The 21,656-nt window shown below is 33.9% G+C and overlaps 1 protein-coding gene across 4 annotated transcripts in view; it reads left to right on the top strand.

Moving 5' to 3' along the window:
* MINDY3 (MINDY lysine 48 deubiquitinase 3) overlaps positions 1 to 21,656 on the top strand; it is an 81,949-nt gene that overhangs the window by 15,638 nt on the left and 44,655 nt on the right. For 3 of the 4 annotated variants that reach the window (XM_045069101.1, XM_004757566.3, XM_004757565.3), the window contains exons 3-8: positions 1,631 to 1,691; positions 3,354 to 3,527; positions 6,820 to 6,871; positions 7,741 to 7,855; positions 10,496 to 10,569; positions 11,421 to 11,500. In XM_045069101.1, coding sequence (XP_044925036.1) covers positions 1,631 to 1,691; positions 3,354 to 3,527; positions 6,820 to 6,871; positions 7,741 to 7,855; positions 10,496 to 10,569; positions 11,421 to 11,500 — 556 coding nt within the window. Of the gene's footprint in view, positions 1 to 1,630; positions 1,692 to 3,353; positions 3,528 to 6,819; positions 6,872 to 7,740; positions 7,856 to 10,495; positions 10,570 to 11,420; positions 11,501 to 21,656 lie in introns of those variants that run through there. The other variant, XM_045069102.1, reaches the window with a different exon arrangement.

Below are 21,656 nucleotides of genomic sequence, written 5' to 3'. Positions count from 1 at the left end.
AAGTACAAATGAAACTATAACTAGATTGTGTTTACTCTTATTTTTAAATATAAAATAATTGCCAGTGCATATTATGGGTAGGATGATGCTGGCATATTCATAGTGCCATAAGTACATTTGTACTTTGATTTGGGGAGGATAGTTACATTATAACAGGAACCATAATGCAGATTGTTTTTTATGAAATCATTGAACTTCTGTGAATCTTTCTTAAAGAAGTAATCCTTCATATGGAAAAGGTTGTATTCAATAAGAAACTATTATAGTAGTAAAAGAAAAAATTATAAGCCTAATTTACTATAATGTAGTTTACACATGAAATGATGTTTGAGTAATTTTGATAGCTCAATAGACATTTAGTGATTAAGAATTATAGTTATGATGCCTGTGGGAAAGCCAAAATGAGAAACATGATCGCATACCCATTATGCTTCTCACTTGTAAGAAAAACTAAAACAGGTATGAAAGGCTGGAAGGAAGTATATCAAAATACTAACAGCATTTGTATTAGCGGTGAAATAATGGGTATCCTACCTAATTTTTCCCAAATTTTGTAAGGTAGTTACAATACTCCACAATTTTATGGTTGTTGCCGTACTGGGGGAAAGCCAGAAACACTTGATTGCAGCATTGGTAGATTTTACTAATATAAGAATGTTGTAGAATATTACTTGTGTGGTTTTTTTGTTGTTGTTGTTGTTGTTGTTAAAGTAATTGAAATGATTGCTTATTAGGTGGCAGGTACTGTGCTAAGTGCATTACATAGATTATTTCATAAAATCCTCACTGCAGCCTTTTAAAGTTTATGCTATTATTATTTTTAGTTAGTAAAGTAGTGGAACCAAGATGCACACCTAGGTGTGTCTGACTAAAAGCAGTCCTCTTATCAACACACTACCACTTTCAAACATGTAAGTGAGAAACATCGAAGTAACCTTTTTCTTGGATCTGCTTCCTGGAGGTTCAGATACAACAGGTGGCGCATAAGGGTCTTCATTTTTAATAAACATGTCAGGTGACTAGGATGGAAATGGTCTGTAAACTGCACTTTGGGAAGGAAACACTACTGAACTGCTTTCTATCAAATCATCAGTATAACACACTTAAGGAAAAGTGAGAGATCAGTTTGTTTTTTCTTTTAAATCTTGTATTTTTTTTAGTCAAACCAGGAAGTTGGAACTCGTGATAAGCGGAAGAGTCTTGTAGTGTATTTTTATGTCACAAATCAGAGCTAATAGAGCAGAACCACCTTTGTATTTTTATTTCTTTTCCCCCAAGGAACCTAAGAAAAATGTAGACTTGTTCCTGTTTCTAGGGTTTTCATTTTGTGAATGAGCAATTAAGTTTCTTTACTTTTCTGTTTATGTGTCTGTTTTTTTGAGTCAGTTGAGTCACTTTTTCTATGTATCAAAAAATATGTATCATGAAAGAAGAATTTTATGGATCTAGAATCAAGTTTATAGTAGTATATTCTGAATAATATGCTCAATTACTGTTGAATGTGGTGAGAAACTCCAAAATTTTTATAGTACTATTTAGTAAATCATAAAGGGTTTTTTCCCATTTTAAAATAAAAGAATAAGGTATGCTTACAATGCATTCTAATAATTATTGCTTTAATTGTGTAAAGGCATTTCTTTTGAAGAAGCTCCTGTTCTCTTCAGAGAAGTCTTCTTGGAGGGATTGCCCAGGTATGATCGTGGTTGGTCTTTAAACTTTTCCTTCACCTTCTAATTTATATATGATCTATGCAGCTTTTACTGGCAATAGTTTAACTGAAATTATTTATCTTAAAAAGTAAACCATAAACAGGATATTTGTTCTTGAGATTTATTTTTTCAGTGTTTCAGAAATTTTCATGAACAGTGATATTTTAATATGTGTATTACCTAATTTGGTTTACCCAAGAGTCTAAGACAGGATAATAGAACTAAGGGCAAAAAACTTTGGCTCTCACTAAAAAGTGGTGCCATTTCCCTGAACTGTTAAATGATAGCCTACCATAAGGAATGGTCATTTGTGTTTGTTTTGTCTTACTTGGCTCTCAGCAAGAACTGAGTTATCTTTGTATTCCTGCAACTTTTAGTGCAGTGCCTTACACAATGCAGATAACACTGCAAACGAAGCTGTCCTAGCTTCTGCGCTATGATTAGGTCAGAGAGCTGTGTGGTTCTACCTGATAATAACAAACATTTGCATTCCTCTTGACAGTTTAAAAGTCTTTCCTTCAATAAGTGAACAATTTCATGTGAACATCACGATAACTTTGAGAAGAATGGGGAATATATTATAATCCTGGTTTGGCATATAAAGGCAAAACAGTTTCCATTCCAATCCATACCCATAGAATCTAATGATTGTGAATTTAAGGGCTAAAGTGTCACTCATGTATTTTTTATTAATTAGTAGTTGAAATGCAAAATAAATTATAGAAAACAAATCAAGAGATATAATTATTAATATCAATGTTTTATTGATAAAATTTATAATAGCTGTTATACAGAAAGATATTTACATTGATAAAATATATAGCATTGTCATAAATGTAAATGTCGTGGTGGTTATAAAATGAATGACCTAATTCTTGCCTTTAAAGAACTGCTAGTCTATTAAGAGAAGTAAAATTCTCCCCAGAGCATTAAATTTTATGTAGGATGTGTGTACACATCGTATCCCCTTTGAAAGTTTCAGGGGCAGTCCTACTGTTAGAGAGCTATCCTGCTTGGAAAGGGGAGGTGGGTAAGGCCTAGGAAGACGTTGAGCATTTTCTCATTGCCCCTTTCTATAAAAGTCTAATGTTCAGATCACTGCAATATAGTATCAGGAGCTTCTGTATTATGCAACGTAACCGCGATGGCGTCTGCTACTGTAATGGATTGTGGTACAGTATGTGCTATGTGTCACCTCATTATCCTTACCCCTATGGGACAAGGAGATCAAAGACATTAGACTGACTCAGAAATGAGGAAAAAATAGAAGTCTCAGCAGGCCCTCACACTGTGCCTGGTCCTGCAGTAAAGGAGCCCTCAGGGCTCCTAGTGCTCCCTTTGCAGCCTCAGGAAGGGGAGCGATCAGTACCAGGTTATTCCAAGTAACGTATTCTTTCTCCTAATGTTCAATTCTTCATTTTTCTCGTTTCTTTTTCTAATTAATGGCCATATTTAATACTGATGACATATTAATCCTTAAGCACTTTTTTTTTTTAAACCTAAGTTGTTATGGGGGGAGGAATCCTCCACTTAAAATGCTTGGTTTTCATTATTAAGTTAAAACATTCTTACTATTGTTATCCATGACAGGATATTTTTCTTTTCAAAGAAAACCATTATAACTGATACTTTGGTTATTTTTAGAGGAAGAGCGGAAGGAACTCCTTTGTCATACCTTATGTGATATTTTAGAGAGTGCTTGTTGTGACAACTCTGGATCATACTGCCTCGTTTCCTGGTTAAGAGGAAAGACAGCCGAGGAAACGGCTAGTATTTCTGGGAGTCGTGCAGAGTCTAGCTGCCAAGTGGAACATTCTTGTAAGATACATTTTTATTTCCTGAAGTCATTAATAAAACTGTCTTAATAAAACTGTTGAAAATTTTAAAGAAAAAAAATATTTAAAATTTTCATAACACTTCTTTTTTTTAGCCTGAGCTTAATTCATGAGCCTTAGAATCTTTCATTTCCCTGTCAATTATGTTAGTTGCTGGAGGATATTGCACTTGTTTATCATGTCATTTTTGGAAAAAAGAAAGGATTTGCATCTCTTGAACTTCTCTATAAGTTTTAGTTAGTTTCTGCTTGATGACAATCTCTTCTGATCTTTTGGAACTCTAATACAGAAAGTTAAAAGAACATAATCCTACGTACTTTAGTTTTAGATGCTTTAATGTTAGTTTTCTTGCTATTGGGAAAAAAAAGGATTTTTGGGGACATTAGAAAATTTCTTAAATATCTTTAGTTTCTTAGAGCAGAGATGGGGACATTATTCTTTATTACATATTATTTCTTTTCCTCCTGAACTTTTTGGACATTGTGTAATACAGTCTACATATATAGGTTATTTTTAGGTAGTTTTAAAAAGGGTTTAATTATTCTTTCAGGTTTCTCATTATTGAAGATTTCTCTTTAAACAAAAGCTATTCTTATTCATAAAAAAAACATATTCTGTGGATTATAGCCTTTGACACTTCTTACATAATCAACTTCAAAACTGCCAGAATGCAGTAGTAAAAAGAAGACTTCTGGTGGTACTGAAGGTAGATAAAGAATTGCTTTTCTGTTTTTCTTTTCAGGAATGATCTTGCTAGTATGTGACTTCTGATAATTGGTAGTTCCATGTGTTTATATTGAAGAAGTGACTTATTCTGCCTATGATGCATTCCATTAATGATCATCCCTGCAGAAATTATTTTTAAAGAAATTGGACACCTGATTTACAGAGAGTAAATTTTGATTACTCATGATATATATATATATCTCAGTTTCCACGTAGGATTATCCCTGAGGCACAATTGTCTCCACAGGCTGAAATGACTCTGTAATGTCAGTCTTCTTTCTCCTGTAGTTAAAGTGGCAAATTCTAATAGGTGTACATTGGCAAGGAATAATTTTTAAAATTTAAACAGTTGAATGACTTTCTTTTGAGGCCTTTTAAATATAGCCTTTCAAAAAGAATTTAATATACTTTGAGAGTCGATGATGACAGTTGAAGAAGAAAATTGGAAAATATTCCCAAGGATGATTGTCAAGAATCTTAAGATTGGTTTTAAACTATTTTCCAGGTTTTACTGGGTTGCATGAAAGCATGTTTAATAGTTTCACTTAGGACATTAAAATCCTGACAGAGGAACAGTTGGACTAATTAAAAGTTCTTTTAAAGACTATCTGCTTAAAGCCAATCTATACACTAAAATGCAAGAAAATAGTACGATCTTTTCTTTTAACATTTTTCGTTAGTATTTTTGTAGTACAATCTATACATGCCATAGAGTACACTGTATAATTTCTGTAGTTAGAGGTTAAATCACTCTAGGTTAAATAGCCTTTATAATGTATTAACTTTGGTACTTAGTACTCGAGTGGGCATATTAGATTTAATTTCTTTTCCAAAAACATATTTTAGTAGTTTTCCAGTTCACTTTGCCTCATTTTAAAAGTGGACATGAAATGAAACCATATATTAAATCTGTTTTTAGGTTAAGACTGTAAAAATTTGAAAAGTTTTGTTAAATGAAAATTTGAGAATTTACCTTAGATGTTGACAAATGCAAAGAACTTACATTAAAGTTTTTATTCCGTATAACAATCTGTTTTACCTGTTCTTTCCTTTGTTCCCAGCTATGTTCTTTTTCTTGTGTTTTATATTTTTTCATCATCCTGCCTGCTAAGCTTTTTATTTTGCTTGCCTCTTCTCTCTAAATTACTATCTTTATGTCTACTTTCATAGTGTATACCCAGTAGAATTATTTAGGTAATCAAGCACTGCAGAGCAATTAGTACAGTTTGGAAAAGGTTAGGTTGAATTTTTATTTTATCCTGAAATTTTACATGTGAACTGTTTTTCCCCTTGTCATTAGTACATTGTGCACAAACATTAATTTCATTGGCTTGTGTGGTTGTGTAGTTTTGGCTTTCAGTAACGCACACTTGTTTGCAATAGTGAATGCTCAGGTTCAATTTCAGTTTGTTTCCCATGCATATCAAAAGCTTATTGAAATTAACCCATCTGGGCTGGTAAAGATTTTTAAAAGTAGTTTAAAGCACTTGAGAATTAAAGTGATTTGAAAAGGAGAGCCTAATGAAACATTTTTAATTGTAATTCAAAAAATCCTAATTTTGAATTCATAATGAATTTATTTCATTTTCTTATCAGAGAATGAAAGAAATTCATAAGAATTAATATTTAAAAGTACTAAGATTTGCTTTATAAAATATATATAAAATTGTTCATTGTGATAAATTAGAAGTATTTTGATTCATGTTTGAGATCTTTAAAGGTGTTATCTTTGTAAAGGGAGCCAACTCTCTGGATTCAAATCTCTGCTGTGCTGTTCATTGCATTGTGCTCCAGGGAGGCTTCTTCTCTGCCTTGGTTTCTCTTCTGTAAAATGCGGCTGATAGGGTTGTTAGAGGATTAAATGAGATAAAATCTATAGAGCATTTACAGAGGGGCCTGGCACTTAGTATAAAGTGCTATATAAACATCACCTTGGATTTAAATGATTTATTTTATTTCCTTTGCTTTTTTAATTTATAATTGTACTGTATTAATGATCATAATCCAAATGAGTTACTGAAAACTTCTCTAACAATTGTACCAACAAATGAGGAAACAGACTTAAAGCTGTCGTTGAACCTGTGTAGTTTCAAAGTGCTATTCCTTTTTATACACATTAGTTTAAAAATTAAACTTAACCTAAAGATTTTATATTATAAAGGAAGAAGATTAGCTGTGATGATTTTATTTGGATCTATGATTTGGAAGATTATTTTAAAGTGCAAGACACATTTCAGTGATGTGTGAAGCACTGTCAATAATTTCTCATATTTTATGTAGTATTCTAGCCTGACTGAGTTGAAAATAAATGTTTATCATTTAATCACCCTTCTACATTCTCAGTATTATATCCATTTTAGTTATAATCATGGTAACTAAGATCCTGAAATAAAAATTTGTGTTATAGTAAAGTTGAAAATAAACAGAATTTTAAGGGAGTAAGGAAATAGGGAAAATTTTGATTGCTTGAAAGTATTTACAGCCTGCTGTGTGTATCTTGTGTCATTTATTTGCCATGTGTAGTGCTGAAAAGTGTCTTTTATGTATAGCTGCCTTGGCTGTCGAAGAGCTTGGCTTTGAGCGATTTCATGCATTAATTCAGTAAGTAACATTGGAACATTTAAAATACTTACCTTGTGGACACATTGCCATTTTAAGTCTGTTCATATTGTGGAAAGGTACTTAGATATATATAATTGAGGATTAATTTGTTACCAGTTTTTTAAATAGTAATTTATTAATGTTTACTTAAATTATTCTGATTCCTAAATTAGCTAACTACCAGAATACACCTTTTATAATATTAAAAGCTTCTTCATCGCTTACAATGAAAAAAATCATTCTAGCTTGATGTCTCTCTGACCTGAATGAATACAAAAATTTCTAATAGGATAAATATTTGAATTATTTTGTTTGCCAATATATGCCTTCTATGATTCTCATTAAAAGTGCCATATTTTCACTAGAACATTAAACTTTTTATTATAAAAGGTAAGGATAGGTACATTGATAGTATTACAAGTGGCATTTGAAATACGACATTACTTTCTTTTAAAAGAAGCCACAATTGTACACCTTATCTTTGGTATTCAGATATTTATTACGTAGTTTTCAGGCTTTACAGAGTCAAGTGTTTTTTTTTTTTTCCTTTCTTGAACACCTCTTAAAGCTACTTCCTTCTTTAAAAATGTGTAATTATTGTAGAATTTATTGATGCTAGACAGTTCACCTAAGTGATGAAGAGTTTTCCTGCCAAGTAGGCATTCTATTTTAATAGTATATATTTAGCAACATTTGTCAGCAGCAGCTTTTGCTTTTAATGGCTAAATCTGTATTTGAAAATTTGAGACACAGAAATCTCATTTGTACATATACAGTTTAATGTATAAGACAATTTTAAAATTTTCCCATTTGTCAATGTAATCATTCTCATCTCTAATACTAATACTTAATTCTTTTTCCCCCCCCAGAAAGAGATCATTCAGAAGTTTATCAGAATTAAAAGATGCTGTCTTGGACCAGTATTCAATGTGGGGAAACAAATTTGGAGTGTTGCTTTTTCTGTATTCTGTGTTACTGACAAAGGTTTGTTTAAGAAGATACTTTTGGCTTTTATTAGTTTGAGTTTAGTACTGGTTTTCATGCTGTGATGAGTAATTTTATTTTTGGTACCGTTTCTAATCTTAGAATAAAAGTCTACTTATGCTGATGATAAGGAATCATCCAGTTCTCTTTTCTTACCACTCACTTAGTACTTAACCACTTTCAAACTTAGTTTGACTCCTGATTTCTATGTTATAAAAGTTATCAGTGATATTCTAATTATGAAATGCTCTCAGTTCTTCTGAGTTTTATTTTCTTTCATCTTAGCAGTAACTGGCATTTGACAACCTTAATGCTTTCTGGAAGCTCTTTCTGACACTCAGTCCCTCTCCTAACTGACCTAAAAAATCACTGTGCTAGTTCCCTTTTATTATTGTCCCATCTCCCCCAACCCTCACTGCCTTTTATCAATAGCTTCATTTTCTTCTTTACCTGTTATCTCCTGCTCCTTTCTCTCCCGGTCCAAATTTTTATATTGAAGAAATTTTCAGTCCCTGTCATCTTCACGCTTTTTCTCTTATGGGCATTTTATTCTCTCAACTTACTTTTATGTGGTTAATTTCAATGCGTATACTTCTGGCCTACCTTTTTTTCCCCCAACTCCTAACCTCCTATCTCTAACTGCCTGTTAGTCTCAGTTGAGTATCCTGCTAGATGTGTCATGTCTGCTATCAGACTTCTTTCATTTGACAGATGTTTATTGGGCATTGACTCCCTGCTAGGGATTGGAATTATAATATGAGAAACAGGTTTTTTTTAAAAGATTCCTCACCAGTACTGTGAAAAACAAATTTACACATTAACAATTCCATGCGGGCTCTGTTTTTAGGTGTTTATTTCTTGCATGCACAAAGCCATGGGGGCGGGGAGGCAGGGTAGAATAGAATGTAGCCTGAATCTTGGATTTGATTTGTTTGTCTTTGGTGGAATCAAGGACAGACTTTACATAGTAGGGACCCTTTGGTGGATATAGTGTCTTGGTGGATGAAGAAAAGTTTTCTGGAAGAAAAAGCTGTGGGAAGATTTTCTGAGCCATGGAAACAGCAAGTATAAAGGCATAATGAATTTGGGTGTAACACCACAAGAACTCTGAGGAGTTCAGTTTTACTGCAGCATTTTATTTATGTAAAAAAGGCTCAGAATGTTAAGGCCCTTGTATTCTGTCCAAAAAAAAAATTATTGCAGTTTCACTTGGTCAGTATTAGAACAGAGCAAAAATTTAGACAAGGTAATAACGAGATCTTTTGTTGATAAGTTTCCTTAAATTGAGGTAAGACTTGTGTGAGAGGGAGTTGGTGGTAAGGTTGAAGACTGGAGTCAGGAAAACAAGAAAGAGTGGTTACTGAATGGTGAACCTAAGCTAGGGCAGTAGCCATGGAAATGGAAAAGAAAAAGACCATATTTAGAAGTGTGTTCTAAATTTGGAAATTTAAAAAGCACATTTAAGAGAAAGAACCACAAGTACTTTGTAGTTTGTTAGATGTGGTAAAGAGCAAGTGAGGGTAGGACTTAAGATGTCTGGCCTCTAACAGGTTTGGCTTTGACTATTCATTATTCCCTCCCCCCCCCCCCCGCCGTTTTTTATGCTCAAAACTTTTGATGCCTCCTCTTCCCTTTACAGCCAATAAACCGTCATGTCTAGTTCTTACTTGAGCTGGTCTTTGAGATGATGTCCCCTCCCTCACCAATGATTATGTCACTTCTTCATATTACTCCTTTTGGCTTTATCATGGTCTGTTTTGTGTTATTTACAAGGCAGCAAGTGCAAAAATCTCGTACTTGTTTGTATTGTCTTACAATATTTAGGCATTCGTTAAATATTTGGATTTTTGACTAATGCCTTTAATCCTTAGAAATGGCCTTAATCTGATAGAACCAGTGGTTAAAGTTAGATGAATAGCACAGTGACGGGCAGTTATTCTTTATTCTTTCAACGCTGATGAAAATGCCCTAGTCTTGTACTTACCTAGACTTCTGGGGATTTGGATGCGTTTTTGAGGAATTTTAAAAATACCAGAAAATTCATTTTTAAGAAAAGAAGCTTCCTGCCCCCCTACTTTGACACTTTTATTTTATCAGTACATGTTTAAATTACTGATATTTCTGAGAATGCACAATCAGAATTCTATTTTCTTCTGTTTCAGACCTTTTCTATATTTAATTGATATCTCTATCAACACTTATGTGTATGTCTTTAATACTAATAAGTTTTTTAAAAGGCCTAAGTAAATACTTCAGATACCTTAGCAGATGTGTTAAATCTGAATTTACTTCGGCCTGAAATTAAATGAATATTAACTCTTAGGATTTAAAAACTTTCTCCTCCCTCCTGCTGAAATTTAAACCTCTCTCAGTACCCCTTTGGCCAACATGCCATAAGATCTATCACCTATGAGATAGTCAGTGCTCTGCATAGAGCCCAGGATAGAAAAGATACCCTTAGAGGAGCTCCTCTTACCATTATCATCTCATATGTTCTCTCATATCAAATATGGGTAACTTTTTAGGAGAAAAGTTACTTAAATAAATGTGTTTTATTCATTTATATAAAAAATGGTCAATTTATAAACTGTAATTTTCATTTTTAGTTTTTGAACTAAGTGAATGTTTTGGTTCCTTTAGGGCATTGAAAACATAAAAAACGAAATTGAAGATTCAAATGAACCTTTGATAGATCCTGTATATGGACATGGCAGGTAATTAACTAAAATCTGTCTTTTCTTTCATGGACTTAAGTTTTTAGAAACTTGACTTTAAGATAATCTGAGTCAGATACTTTTGTCAGTGTTGACAGCATAAAGTGTGTGGATTTGAGTAGTCTGTGCTTTATGCATTGCTTGCTTTATGTGTGAAATGATAATTTCCACTTCAGATTTATGTATGCATTGCACTTATCATGGCTCATACTTTCTTTAAAGATGACAACAGAATTTTACAAATTCTGCTTTATGTTCCTCTTAATTTTTTAAAGAATGCAATTGACTCATTTCGACTTAGAAATAAGTGTATCCTTACCTGTTTGTAAATGCTTTCCTGCTTGAGGGAGATATTTTTTTCCTTATTTTTCTCTGAAACCACACCCCGCCAAGCTCTGTATAATTGTACTAAAATAGTCAAACAGTGATAGTTAACCCACTCTGTTACATAAGTCCTTCTCTTTAGATCTTTGTGCCTCAAAGGTTAAAATTCAATGGTCCATCAAACAAAAAATAATAATAATTACATATATATTTATAGATGGTTATAAATATAAAGTAAGTTATTAGTCTAAGTAACTTTTTTTCCCATCCATTTAAACATAATATCTTAGATAAATTTGTTAAATTTAGATGAACGTATAGAACAATAGATACCATTGTGATGATACACTAAGTCATACATTTCGAAAGCTGTTGTTGAGCATATAAAATAAAAATGTAAGGTATTCCTAACTTTGTTTCTTAATAGACATAATGTAGAAGTTATTACTTTATGCTTTACCATGGGATCATTTGATGTGGAAACTAGTTTATTCATGTTTTAATTACTTCTACATTTTTATTAATAGCCAAAGTTTAATTAACCTCCTACTGACGGGACATGCTGTTTCTAACGTGTGGGATGGTGATAGAGAATGCTCAGGAATGAGTAAGTATATTTTTTGCTGTGTTTACTCTTTGATGATGACTATTTCCCTAGAGTATCGTTGATTGTTATTCACCTACTTAATGGCTCTGTGTTACTAAGAGGTTAACATAAGTGCTTTAATATAGAAGAATGTTTCCCTGTTTTCAAGGCACTGTCACTTAGAGAGTGTGGGGTTTGAAGGCAGACAAACTTGGATTCAAATTCCAAGTGTTTAGACTTCAGTAAAGTTACTTCATCTACCTTTAGTTTTCTCTAGTATAAAATTGGGATTATATGACTTCTTTAGAAAGTAATAAATCGATCTTTTTAATCTATAAATCTTGTACATTTATGTAGTAATATCTATAAGTCTCAGACACTACTGCATTTTCTTAAAATTGAAAATTACAAGTAATGCAATTTGAAATATGAGTCTAGTGGTTTTTCCTATATTACATTTAGTGTGTATAATTTCATCTGAAATGTTGGGCAGATTTAATGTTATCTGAGAACTTTAAGTGACCCCCCCCCCACCACCACCACACCTCCATTTCTGGTTTCATTTATTTCATTGCTATAACTTCATACATTCCCAAGGTCTTTGAAGTGAAACACATTATTGGCCAATTCATCCAGTTAAGAGCTGATATATAGTTCTAAGTAAAATTCCCTTCAGCTTATGACTGGGTCAGTTTAAATTCAGTTATTTACTCACTCAACTTGTATCAATTACTACGTACCTCTTTTTGGAGTATGTAAAGCATAGGACAGGAAGCTTCTATAGTTTCTATAGTCATAGGGAAATTTATTTATCCTATGAGATGAAACTTCACCAGATAGCAGAAGCAAATACTATGAGCTGTTCCTTTTTACTTCCATTTAAATGAGTGAATCTTGATCTTAAATTTGAATTATTCTCAAGTTTTAGAAATAGGTATAGCTAATTAACAAAACAGGAAAGGATATAATATTAACGGGGAGGGTGAAGGTCAGTAAAAATTTATAATTTCAGGTTTAAAGCACCCTAGCACAATCCAACCCTTACTTTTACTATTTAAGAAATGTAAGAATGACCTTCTCTCCCTCTACACATTAGATAAAATATGCAAAATCATTCACTTAATGTTTAGGTTAGAATGAGAACCCAGTTTTGCTGATTTCTGGCAAAGAACAAAAAACTTACGGACAAAGAAACTACAAATTTACCTTGCTCTGTTTTTTTAAATGAGCCCATTCCATTCTTGAACCTTATTTTGATTCAGAGTTGTAAAGGCACTTAATCCTCCCAGTTAAAGGTATGTCATTCTTTCTTCAGTAATATGCACTCACTGTATGGCTTCTACACACCCTCTCTTTTTCCTTCTCCCTATGGTTTCTGGAGCCTGGAGTGTCTTAGATCATCTCAGATGATCAAAGGAATATCCGGTTCCTGTTAAACTTAGGTTAAAGTATCTCATCCCACTTGTCCCTGTCTTTGCTGCCACTCATAATTCTATGGCTCATAATTCTTTCCACTTGGACTTTGATGGCATTTCTCTGGCTCTTGATCCTAGTTACCATAGTCCTCCTTTCTCCTTATTCTGCAGATTCTCCTAAGCCTGCCCTCTCAGAGCTAGGCTATTCTGCCTCCCTAGGCTTTTCCTCCCCTATCCTCCCATAGGCTTTTTTCTTGCCATGAATTTTTTACTTTCCCGATAGGGTATTAGTCACTTATCCAAGTTTAGGTTCTTGATGTGTACAAATTTATTCTTTTCTGTTGCTTGAAACATCAGCTTTCAAAGCTGTTGTCTCGCTGTGAATTTTTTTTTTTTTCAGTATAGCTTAAATATCAAAACTAAGCAATTACTTGAATTATCTTGGAAAAGAAGGTAGTCAGGGCATATGTCTTTCATTTTCCCTTAATTGTTAGGAATTATTAGGAATTTGTTTTCAGTCACCAAACTTAAAAATCTGTACATTACTCAGCATTTATCGTATGTTTTTCTGAACTGACAACATGGGGGGAGGTTGTGATATATGTAATATACAAATAAAAAGTATAAGTAGGTACTAGTTGTACAGTACTTAGGCAAGCCACTTTACTTCTCCTAGCTTCAATTTCCTTATTTATAAATATGGAGGTTTATTGCCTTCCTCAAAGGGATGCTCTGAAGGTTAAGATCAGATTTCTAAAATGCCTCAACTGGCCAATGGGGAGAACTCAGTTTTCCCTCGAAAACACACACACCTAGTTTGGGGAACTCAGAACGTGCACCCAAATAACCATAATGCAGTATGAAATGAAGCTTGTTGAAATAAAGTATTATAGAGGAAAGAGAAAACCTTTCCCACTATGTTTATGTCGGGGTAAGCAGAGAGACTCTCAGTAGGAGTTAACGTTTTGATGGGGCAAGATGGAACGAGTGAGAGGGCATTTTGAGAAAACTGCAGGTTGTGTTTAGGGGCTGGAGACAGTGGATGAAAGCACTGGACCTGTGAAGGAGACTGGTAAGAGGAAGGATCCTAAACATGGGGCTAAGTAAGAACCCAGAGTCTCTTGAATACTCAGAAGTTTACATTTTAGTTGGCAGACATGAGGAAGACAGTCATTGAAGGCATTTGGAATGGAAGGAAAGAGGGAGCAGCTTGTATTTATGTACTTGGGCTAAGTAGCGTTTTAGACTGCTGTATGTTCTTAATGTTGGTAGATAAAAAGGTGAGCCTCGGGTGATTAAGTTGACCGGTGTCAAGCAGCAAAGGCATAAGCTGCTGTGTCCACACCCAGAGCTTGTGCTCATTCCACTGTAGCATGTGCCGCTGTACCGCTCTGCCTCTGTCAGAGACCACAGCAGAGTGGACGTTCATGAGGTACCTAAGGGTAAAGTACAAATGACTAGGAGGTTTTCAGATAAAGCTTATTAAACAAATGAACAAGCATGGCAAGTGGACTTGAAACCAGGTCACAGAGAGTAAATATTTTAGCCGTGTAAGCAAGGAAGTTTTCCTGGTGGAAGAGGGAGAGAGGAACTGATTGCCAAGGCAAAGAGATGGTGTGTGTAGGTTTTGTTTTAGGGGATAGAAATCACTTAAATTGTTTGTTGGCCAGGGGAAGGGAACCACCTTTAATCAAAGTAAATGGGGTCAGGAGGAACTGTAACCTCGGAAAGATGCAGAGTTGTAAAACAGGAAGAAAGAACGGGCTGAGAAAAGAAAAAGGCATTCGAAGTGTGAAAGATTTCAATAGGGAGAAATTTTGAGATTTTGAAGTCTGCTGAGAATAAGTGGACCGAGGTGAAGTTGGAGGCATATAAAGGAGAGAAAGGGTTTGAGTCCACTGCTTGAAGAAGGAATAAGAAAAAAAAATGGATCGTGGGAGAAATTTTGAATTGCGTCGTCAGCAGTAAGAGGGAGGGATGAGTTTACATAGAGTGATTTAGAGTGGATCCAACCAGTAAGGTTTATAGTTAGGCTTTTTCCTGCCAGTAAGTATAGATCGGGCAGTTGGAGAGAAAATGCAAATTATGTGTTACCCAGGAAAGACCAAGAAGGCTCAGTGAAAGATAAATAGGGCATTTTTCTTGCCTTTAATTCATAAGGATGTCAATGCTTGATCTGTCATATATTTTATATATACAAATAATATAACATGCAATAAACATTTTTCTCAGTTTGTCTTTGCCTTTAGTTAATGGTGGACATGTATATTAACATTTTTACTGTTATAAACAAATACTGCAGTGAACATTTTTGTTTATAAATTTTTACATATTCAAGTATTCTTATAGGATAGATTTCTAAAAATAGAATGTGTGATAAAAATTTAGGTGTGTTATATTTGTTACTAATAGCTTTATCAAGATAGAATTCACGTACCACACATATGATATTATTTAAAATTTATAATTCCATGGTATGTATGTATTTATTTTAATTCCATGGCTTTTAATACATTCTTAGAGTTATGTGACTGTCACCAGATCAATATTAGAACATTTTTCTATCAGTCCAAAAAAATACCCTTGTGCTCATTTGCGGTCACTCCCCATAATTGCCTTGCCCTTCAGCTCCTAGCAACAATTAATCTGTTTTCTGTCTCCGTAGATCTGTCAAAACTGGGGATTTCTTATAAATAGAATCATGTAATATCTGGTCTTCTATGACTGGCTTCTTTTACTTGGCATGTTTTCAAGGTTCAGCCATGTTTTAGCGTATGCCAGGACTGTACTCCTTTTAATTGGTGAATATATCCCACTTAGTAGAGAGACCATAATTTATGTATTCCTTCATCTATTGTTGGACATTCAGCTTGTTTCCACTTGGCCGTCCTGAATACTGTGTTTAGGAACATTTATGTAAGTTTTTGTGAGGATGTATGTTTTAATTTTGCTTTGGTATCTACTTAAGAATGAAAATCCTGGGACATATGATAACTCATCTATTTAGAACACCTGTAAACCTGATAGATAAAGCCAGATTACCCTCTAAGATCAGCCTTACCAACTGCTAATATATCAACTTTGCTTTTAAAAAACTTAACTGTTTTCCTGTATCCTGGCCCCACTCAGAACTGTCCATCTTTTATATGTCATTTACTGATAATTCACATTTCTCTGATTCCTCCTGAGCCTCTGTTTGATCATCTTTTTGTGTGTTTGTCAGCTTTTAGTATTTTCTCTTCTGGGAATTGCTTCTTTCTAGCTTTCGGCATTCTGAGGGGAAAGGTTACTGTCTTCTTCATAGTTGCTAGGAACTCTATAAATTCTTTCTTTGTTTAAAAAATGTGATGCAAATATTTTCCCTCAGCCTTTTCTGTCTCTTAACTTTGTTAATGGGTGTCTGTTATCATCCCGGAGGTTGTCATTTTTAGAAAGATAATCATTTCATCTTTTCTGTTACAGATTTTGTTTTTTAGTTTTTTTTTCTTAAATCAGTTTTGTATTTCGCCACAAGATTAAACTAATATTTCCTAATATTTTCTTCAAATCATTTTATAGGCTTTTTTTAATGTTTAATTCTTTAATCCACTTGGATTATTTATTTGTGAATAGTATGAGATGGAGATCTACTTTTACTTTTTCCCAAGGAACTGCCCAATATTCCTAACTTGTCATTTTCTCCACTGACCCACCTACTTGATTAAATAACAGATTTTCCCATATGTGTGAAACCTTCTTTGTACTCTTCTGTTCCACTTACCTGTTTGTGAGTTCTTATGCCAAAACTACCTTATTGCCTAGTTGTATGTTCTTTGATATTTGTTGGCACGTTTCCTATGATTATTATAATAAAAATATTATAATGTAAAATTATTATAGCCATTTTTATATTATCTAGCCCAGTTGAACTTTTTTTAATGTTGCAGTTTTAAGAAATTTGTAAGAATTCGAATGAGTTATGTTAAATTTGTAGATTATTTTAAAGAAGTGCCATTTTTACAGTAGTAAATCTTCCCATTTAGATTGGACTTTTTTGTACCTTTCAATGAAAGTATATAGTATTGATCATATGTGTTCTGTAGTTTCCGAATCCAGATACTTGATTCTGCCTCAACTGTTAAAACTATCTTTAGCTTCTGCAATAGAATACCGATAAACCTGCAGTAGAACTCGTCATCTAATTTCATTTTTGCCCACCCGCTAGTCTTTTACACCAGCTAGTAGGATATTTTTAGAAACTAAGTCAGATCATGACAGTTTCAATGACTTGGTTCCCCATGCACTTCAACCCGTCTACTGCCACCCATGCACTTCAACTCCTGTCTACTGCCAGCTGCCTTTACTACTGCATGTCTTTTGAGCTGAGATTTTCTTTGCTTTGTTTGCCTATAGATCAGTTTTTCAGTGGCCTCTTTCCTACCTTTAAGGTATTCTGTTGTATTTGTGCCCTGTGTTATTTTATGTATTGAACATTTACTGTTTACATTTATTTGATTATTTGAATGTTTTCTTCATTTTATGGGATTGACATAGAGTCAGCTCTTATAAATCAGAAACCCAGAGCTTCCTTTCTTTTTTCTCTTTAATAGAAATCATTATCACAGTCATTCCAGGCTACAGTTAAATAGTTCATTGAATGTTCATGAACTTGTGATACGCAGACACTAAGAGACTCTAAACCGAAAATTTAGATCACTTTGAAATTTTAGTATTTTTTAAGTAATGTGAATTGCAATTAAGTGGTTAGGTGGTATATAAATTTGAAGTGTTTGGTTTATCAAAATTTGAGGAAAAAATCAGAAGTGCTTCTTTTCTCTATATTTTATTACTATAAAAATAGATTTAACTAGCTGTAGTTAAGTTGCCAGAAGCAATACGGGACTCCCAGTTAAATTTATTTGCAGATAAATCATTTTTAGCATAAGTATGTGCCATTCAATATTTGGAATATAATTTTACTAAATACTGGTTTTTTATCAGAAATTTACATTTAACTGGGCATTTTGTGTTTTTATTTGCTAAATTGGTCTATCCTAGCTATATGTCAACTCTGTAGCAACCTGACTTCTTAGGAATACAATAACCAGTAAATGGTTTAAGAAGCTCTTCACTTTCAAAAACAGATTACACAAAGTTCATAGCTCAAATTGTGTGTGTGTGTGCAATTTATGTATCAGTGACATAATCAAGTCTTTCTCAGTATCCTACTGCTTTTTAGTTTAGCTAGTCTAACATTCTTGCAACTAAGTTCATTTTAAATTTATCTAACTACAGATTTTTTCCCCTTACTTACTCAAGGATCCCATATAATTTCATCCTGGCTTATTTCTCAACCATCAGAAATCTATGCTTGAAGAAAATTGTGCCACTTGCTTTTATTTCTTTGTGCTACTCCATTTGCCAAAGACCTATATCCCTCTCATCTGTGCCTGTGCAGTCCTTCACTGCCTACTTCACAGGCCATCCCTCCAAGGAGAGCTTCGTGATTCTCGGGGCTGAAAGTGATCTACCCTTACCTCTGAGCATTTTGTTTTCATGGCACTTAACCACATTCTACTTTGATGCCTACTGTTTAAGGGGGGGGATGGGATTTTTTAAATTGTAGTAAGAACATTTAGCATAAGATCTACCCTCATAATGATTTTTTTAAGTCAAGTTACAGAATTAACTATAAACACAAAGTTGTACAGCAGATATCTAGAACTCAGTCACCTTACATGACTGCAATTTTATCTGTTAAATAGCAACTCCCTATTTCCTCCTTCCAGCTCCTGGCAACCATCATTCTGCTCCACTTCTTTGAATTTAACTATTTCAAATACCTCATCTAAGTGGAATCATACAGTATTTCTCCTTCTCTGACTTCTATATTTCACTTAGCATAGTGTCCTAAAGGTTCATTCCTGTTGCCATGTATGATAGGATTTCCTTCTTTTTTAAGCCTTGACTAATAGTCCATCATATGTATATTCCATAATTTCCTTATCCAGCCATTCGTTGCTGGACGTGTAGATGGTTTCAACATCTTGGCTGCTGTAAGTACTGCTGCAGTGAGCATGGGAATGCAGATATCTCTTGCGATTCTGATTTCAGTTCTTTTGGACTGAATACCCAGAAGTGGAATGGCTCTGTCACATGGTAGATGTATTTTTAAGTTTTTGAGGAACCTCCATACTGTTTTCTATAGTTGCGACACCATTTTACATTTCCGTCAACAGTGTATAAAGGTCCAGTTTCTACATATCCTCACCAACAACTTAAGTTTTTTTTCCCTTTTTTAATTCTTTTTTTTTTTTTTTTTAAATAATGTCCATCCTAACAGGTGTGAGGTAATACCTCTGTTGGGTTTTAATTTGCAACTCTTATGATTAGTGATGTTGAGCATCTTTTCATATATTTTTGGCTATTTATATGTATTCTTTGGAGAAATGTCTAATCATGTTCTTTGCCCAATTTTTAATTGGGTTATTTTGGGGTTTTGCATTTGAGCTGTAGGAGTTCCTTATCTATTTTGGTCCTTAACCTCTTATCAGATACATGGTTTGCAAAAAGAATCTTGCCAGCTTCATCTTTGTAGTCCCCATGGTAGCTTTGTATTTTTGCACTCTGCAGCATTGTTGGGTGTTTTGTTTTGTTTTGTTTTGTTTTGTTTTGTTTTGAATACTTGGCACTCAGGGTATGCTTCTTAAATGCAGTGCAGTTATCTGGTGTCCAAGTCAGCATCAAATTTAAAAGGCCCAAATGGGCCTTCTATAGATGTACTGAGAGCAGTGAGAAGAGACAGCTGAAGTGGAAGAGAAGAAAGGGGGAGGCAACCAGGAATATAAAACTTTGCATATATATATGATCTCACTGACTGAAGCAGATGGGGTTGATAGGGAATCAATGTGATTATAAGAAAACAAAGTTAGAAAATTCTAAAATAAAATGACACAATTATTAGGATGTCCTGCAAGTGTCTCAGTAAGTCTTGAAGTCATCTTACAAGTCTTATATAAGTAAATTCTGTAAGTTTTAATATGTGAGATTGGTATATCCTCACTACATTTACAACTTTGTACACTAATAAATATTCTTAAGAATGAACGTTAGCTATCAAAAATAAAAATTTAAGGGAGCCTGGGTGGCCCATCAGTGGTTTAAAGCCTCTGCCTTCGGCTCAGGTCCTGGTCCCAGGGTCCTGGGCTCAAGCCCCGCATCGGGCTCTCTGCTCAGCGGGGAGCCTGCTTCCTCCTCTCTCTCTGCCTGCCTCTCTGCCTACTTGTGATCTCTATCAAATAAATAAATAAAATCTTTTAAAAAAGAGAGAGTCTTAAATAAATAAAAATAAAATTTAAATAGATGATATTCTGTCTAAAGAAATAGTAATTTGAAATAATACCATTTAAACTATATATTTAAATATGTGCTTACTGACCTAATCTGAATAATTCATTACCCAAGAATTATGAACAGCTGGTTTTCTATACTTAATAGCATGATATTATTATAAATATACTATTTTAGGTGTATGTTTAAAATTCCAAGGCAGTAGATGGTGCAGTATCTAATCATAACACTAGGTGGTGGTATCCGATTTTAAGAAATTGAAGTGTGGAAATGTTTCTCAACATACATATTCTTTGACCTTGAAATCATTTAGTGCTTAAATCTCAGAAGAAAGAGGAAGGAAAAATTAATAAAGCAATAGAGTACCATTTCTACTTATTAGGGTTACTCACCCCTACTCTCTTTTTTTCCTTTGAATGCTATAATCCAATTATTCACATGTTGTTTTGTCTCATGCTGTTGACATTTGTATTTGTTTTGTTTGGGGTTTTGCATTTTTTGTGGGGTTTTTTTGTTTGGTTTTGTTTTTGTTTTTGCTCTTGACACTTTTAAAATGACTGAAGATCTTGGGGGCACCTGGATAGCTCAGTAAGTTAAGCATCCAACTCTTGATCTTGGCCCAGGTCATGATTTCAGGGTCATGAGATCAGGCCCCATTGGGCTCTGCATTGGGCATGGAGTCTACTTAAGATTCTCTCTCTCTACCCTTATACCTTAGGCATGATGTCTCTCTCAAAAAAATTTTTTTTAAAGTAAAATAAATGATTCAGAAATCCCAAAGAGCTTTGGATTGTATGAGTTATAAGCAAATAATGATCAATATTTTTCTTCTTAGAAATTATGACTGAGAAATTTAAAAAGGTGTATTAACTCATTTTAAAATAATAATACACCCATTACATGTTAATAAAAATACAGTAAATTTTTTTTTATTTTTTTATTTTTAAGATTTTATTTATTTGAGACAGAGAGCGCGTGCAAGTGGGGACAGTGGGAGAGGGAGGGGAAGACTCCCTACTGAGCAGGGAGCCAAATGCAGGGCTCGATTCCAGAACTCTGGGATCATGATCTGAGCTGAAGGTAGATGCTTAACGACTGAGCCACCCAGGCGCCCCTGAAAAGTAACTTTTCTAAAATGAGAAGAAAATTTAGAAGAGTGACTCTGTAAGTCCCTTCAATGTCTATGTTATTAGTGGAAATTCTCTTACATATTTATAGATTCAGTCTTTTGAGGTGGAACAAACATATCATTGGGCCTCTGGAAAACTTCACTCTACATTCATGAAAGCTTAAGAGAAAAAAGCAATGTCTTTCTAGTGGAAATCATTTTGATTTCATGTAGTCTCTAAAAGGGTCTAGTGGACCCTTAAGAATCCTAAAACACAATTTGAGAACTATTATTATACCTCCTGAGTACCTGTAAGAAGCTAGTG

This window comes from Mustela putorius, unplaced genomic scaffold (assembly GCF_011764305.1).
Source record: "Mustela putorius furo isolate JIRA1106 unplaced genomic scaffold, ASM1176430v1.1 tig00003913_pilon_pilon_pilon, whole genome shotgun sequence".
NCBI lineage: Eukaryota > Metazoa > Chordata > Mammalia > Carnivora > Mustelidae > Mustela > Mustela putorius.
This window is presented reverse-complemented; position numbering and strand designations above follow the sequence as displayed.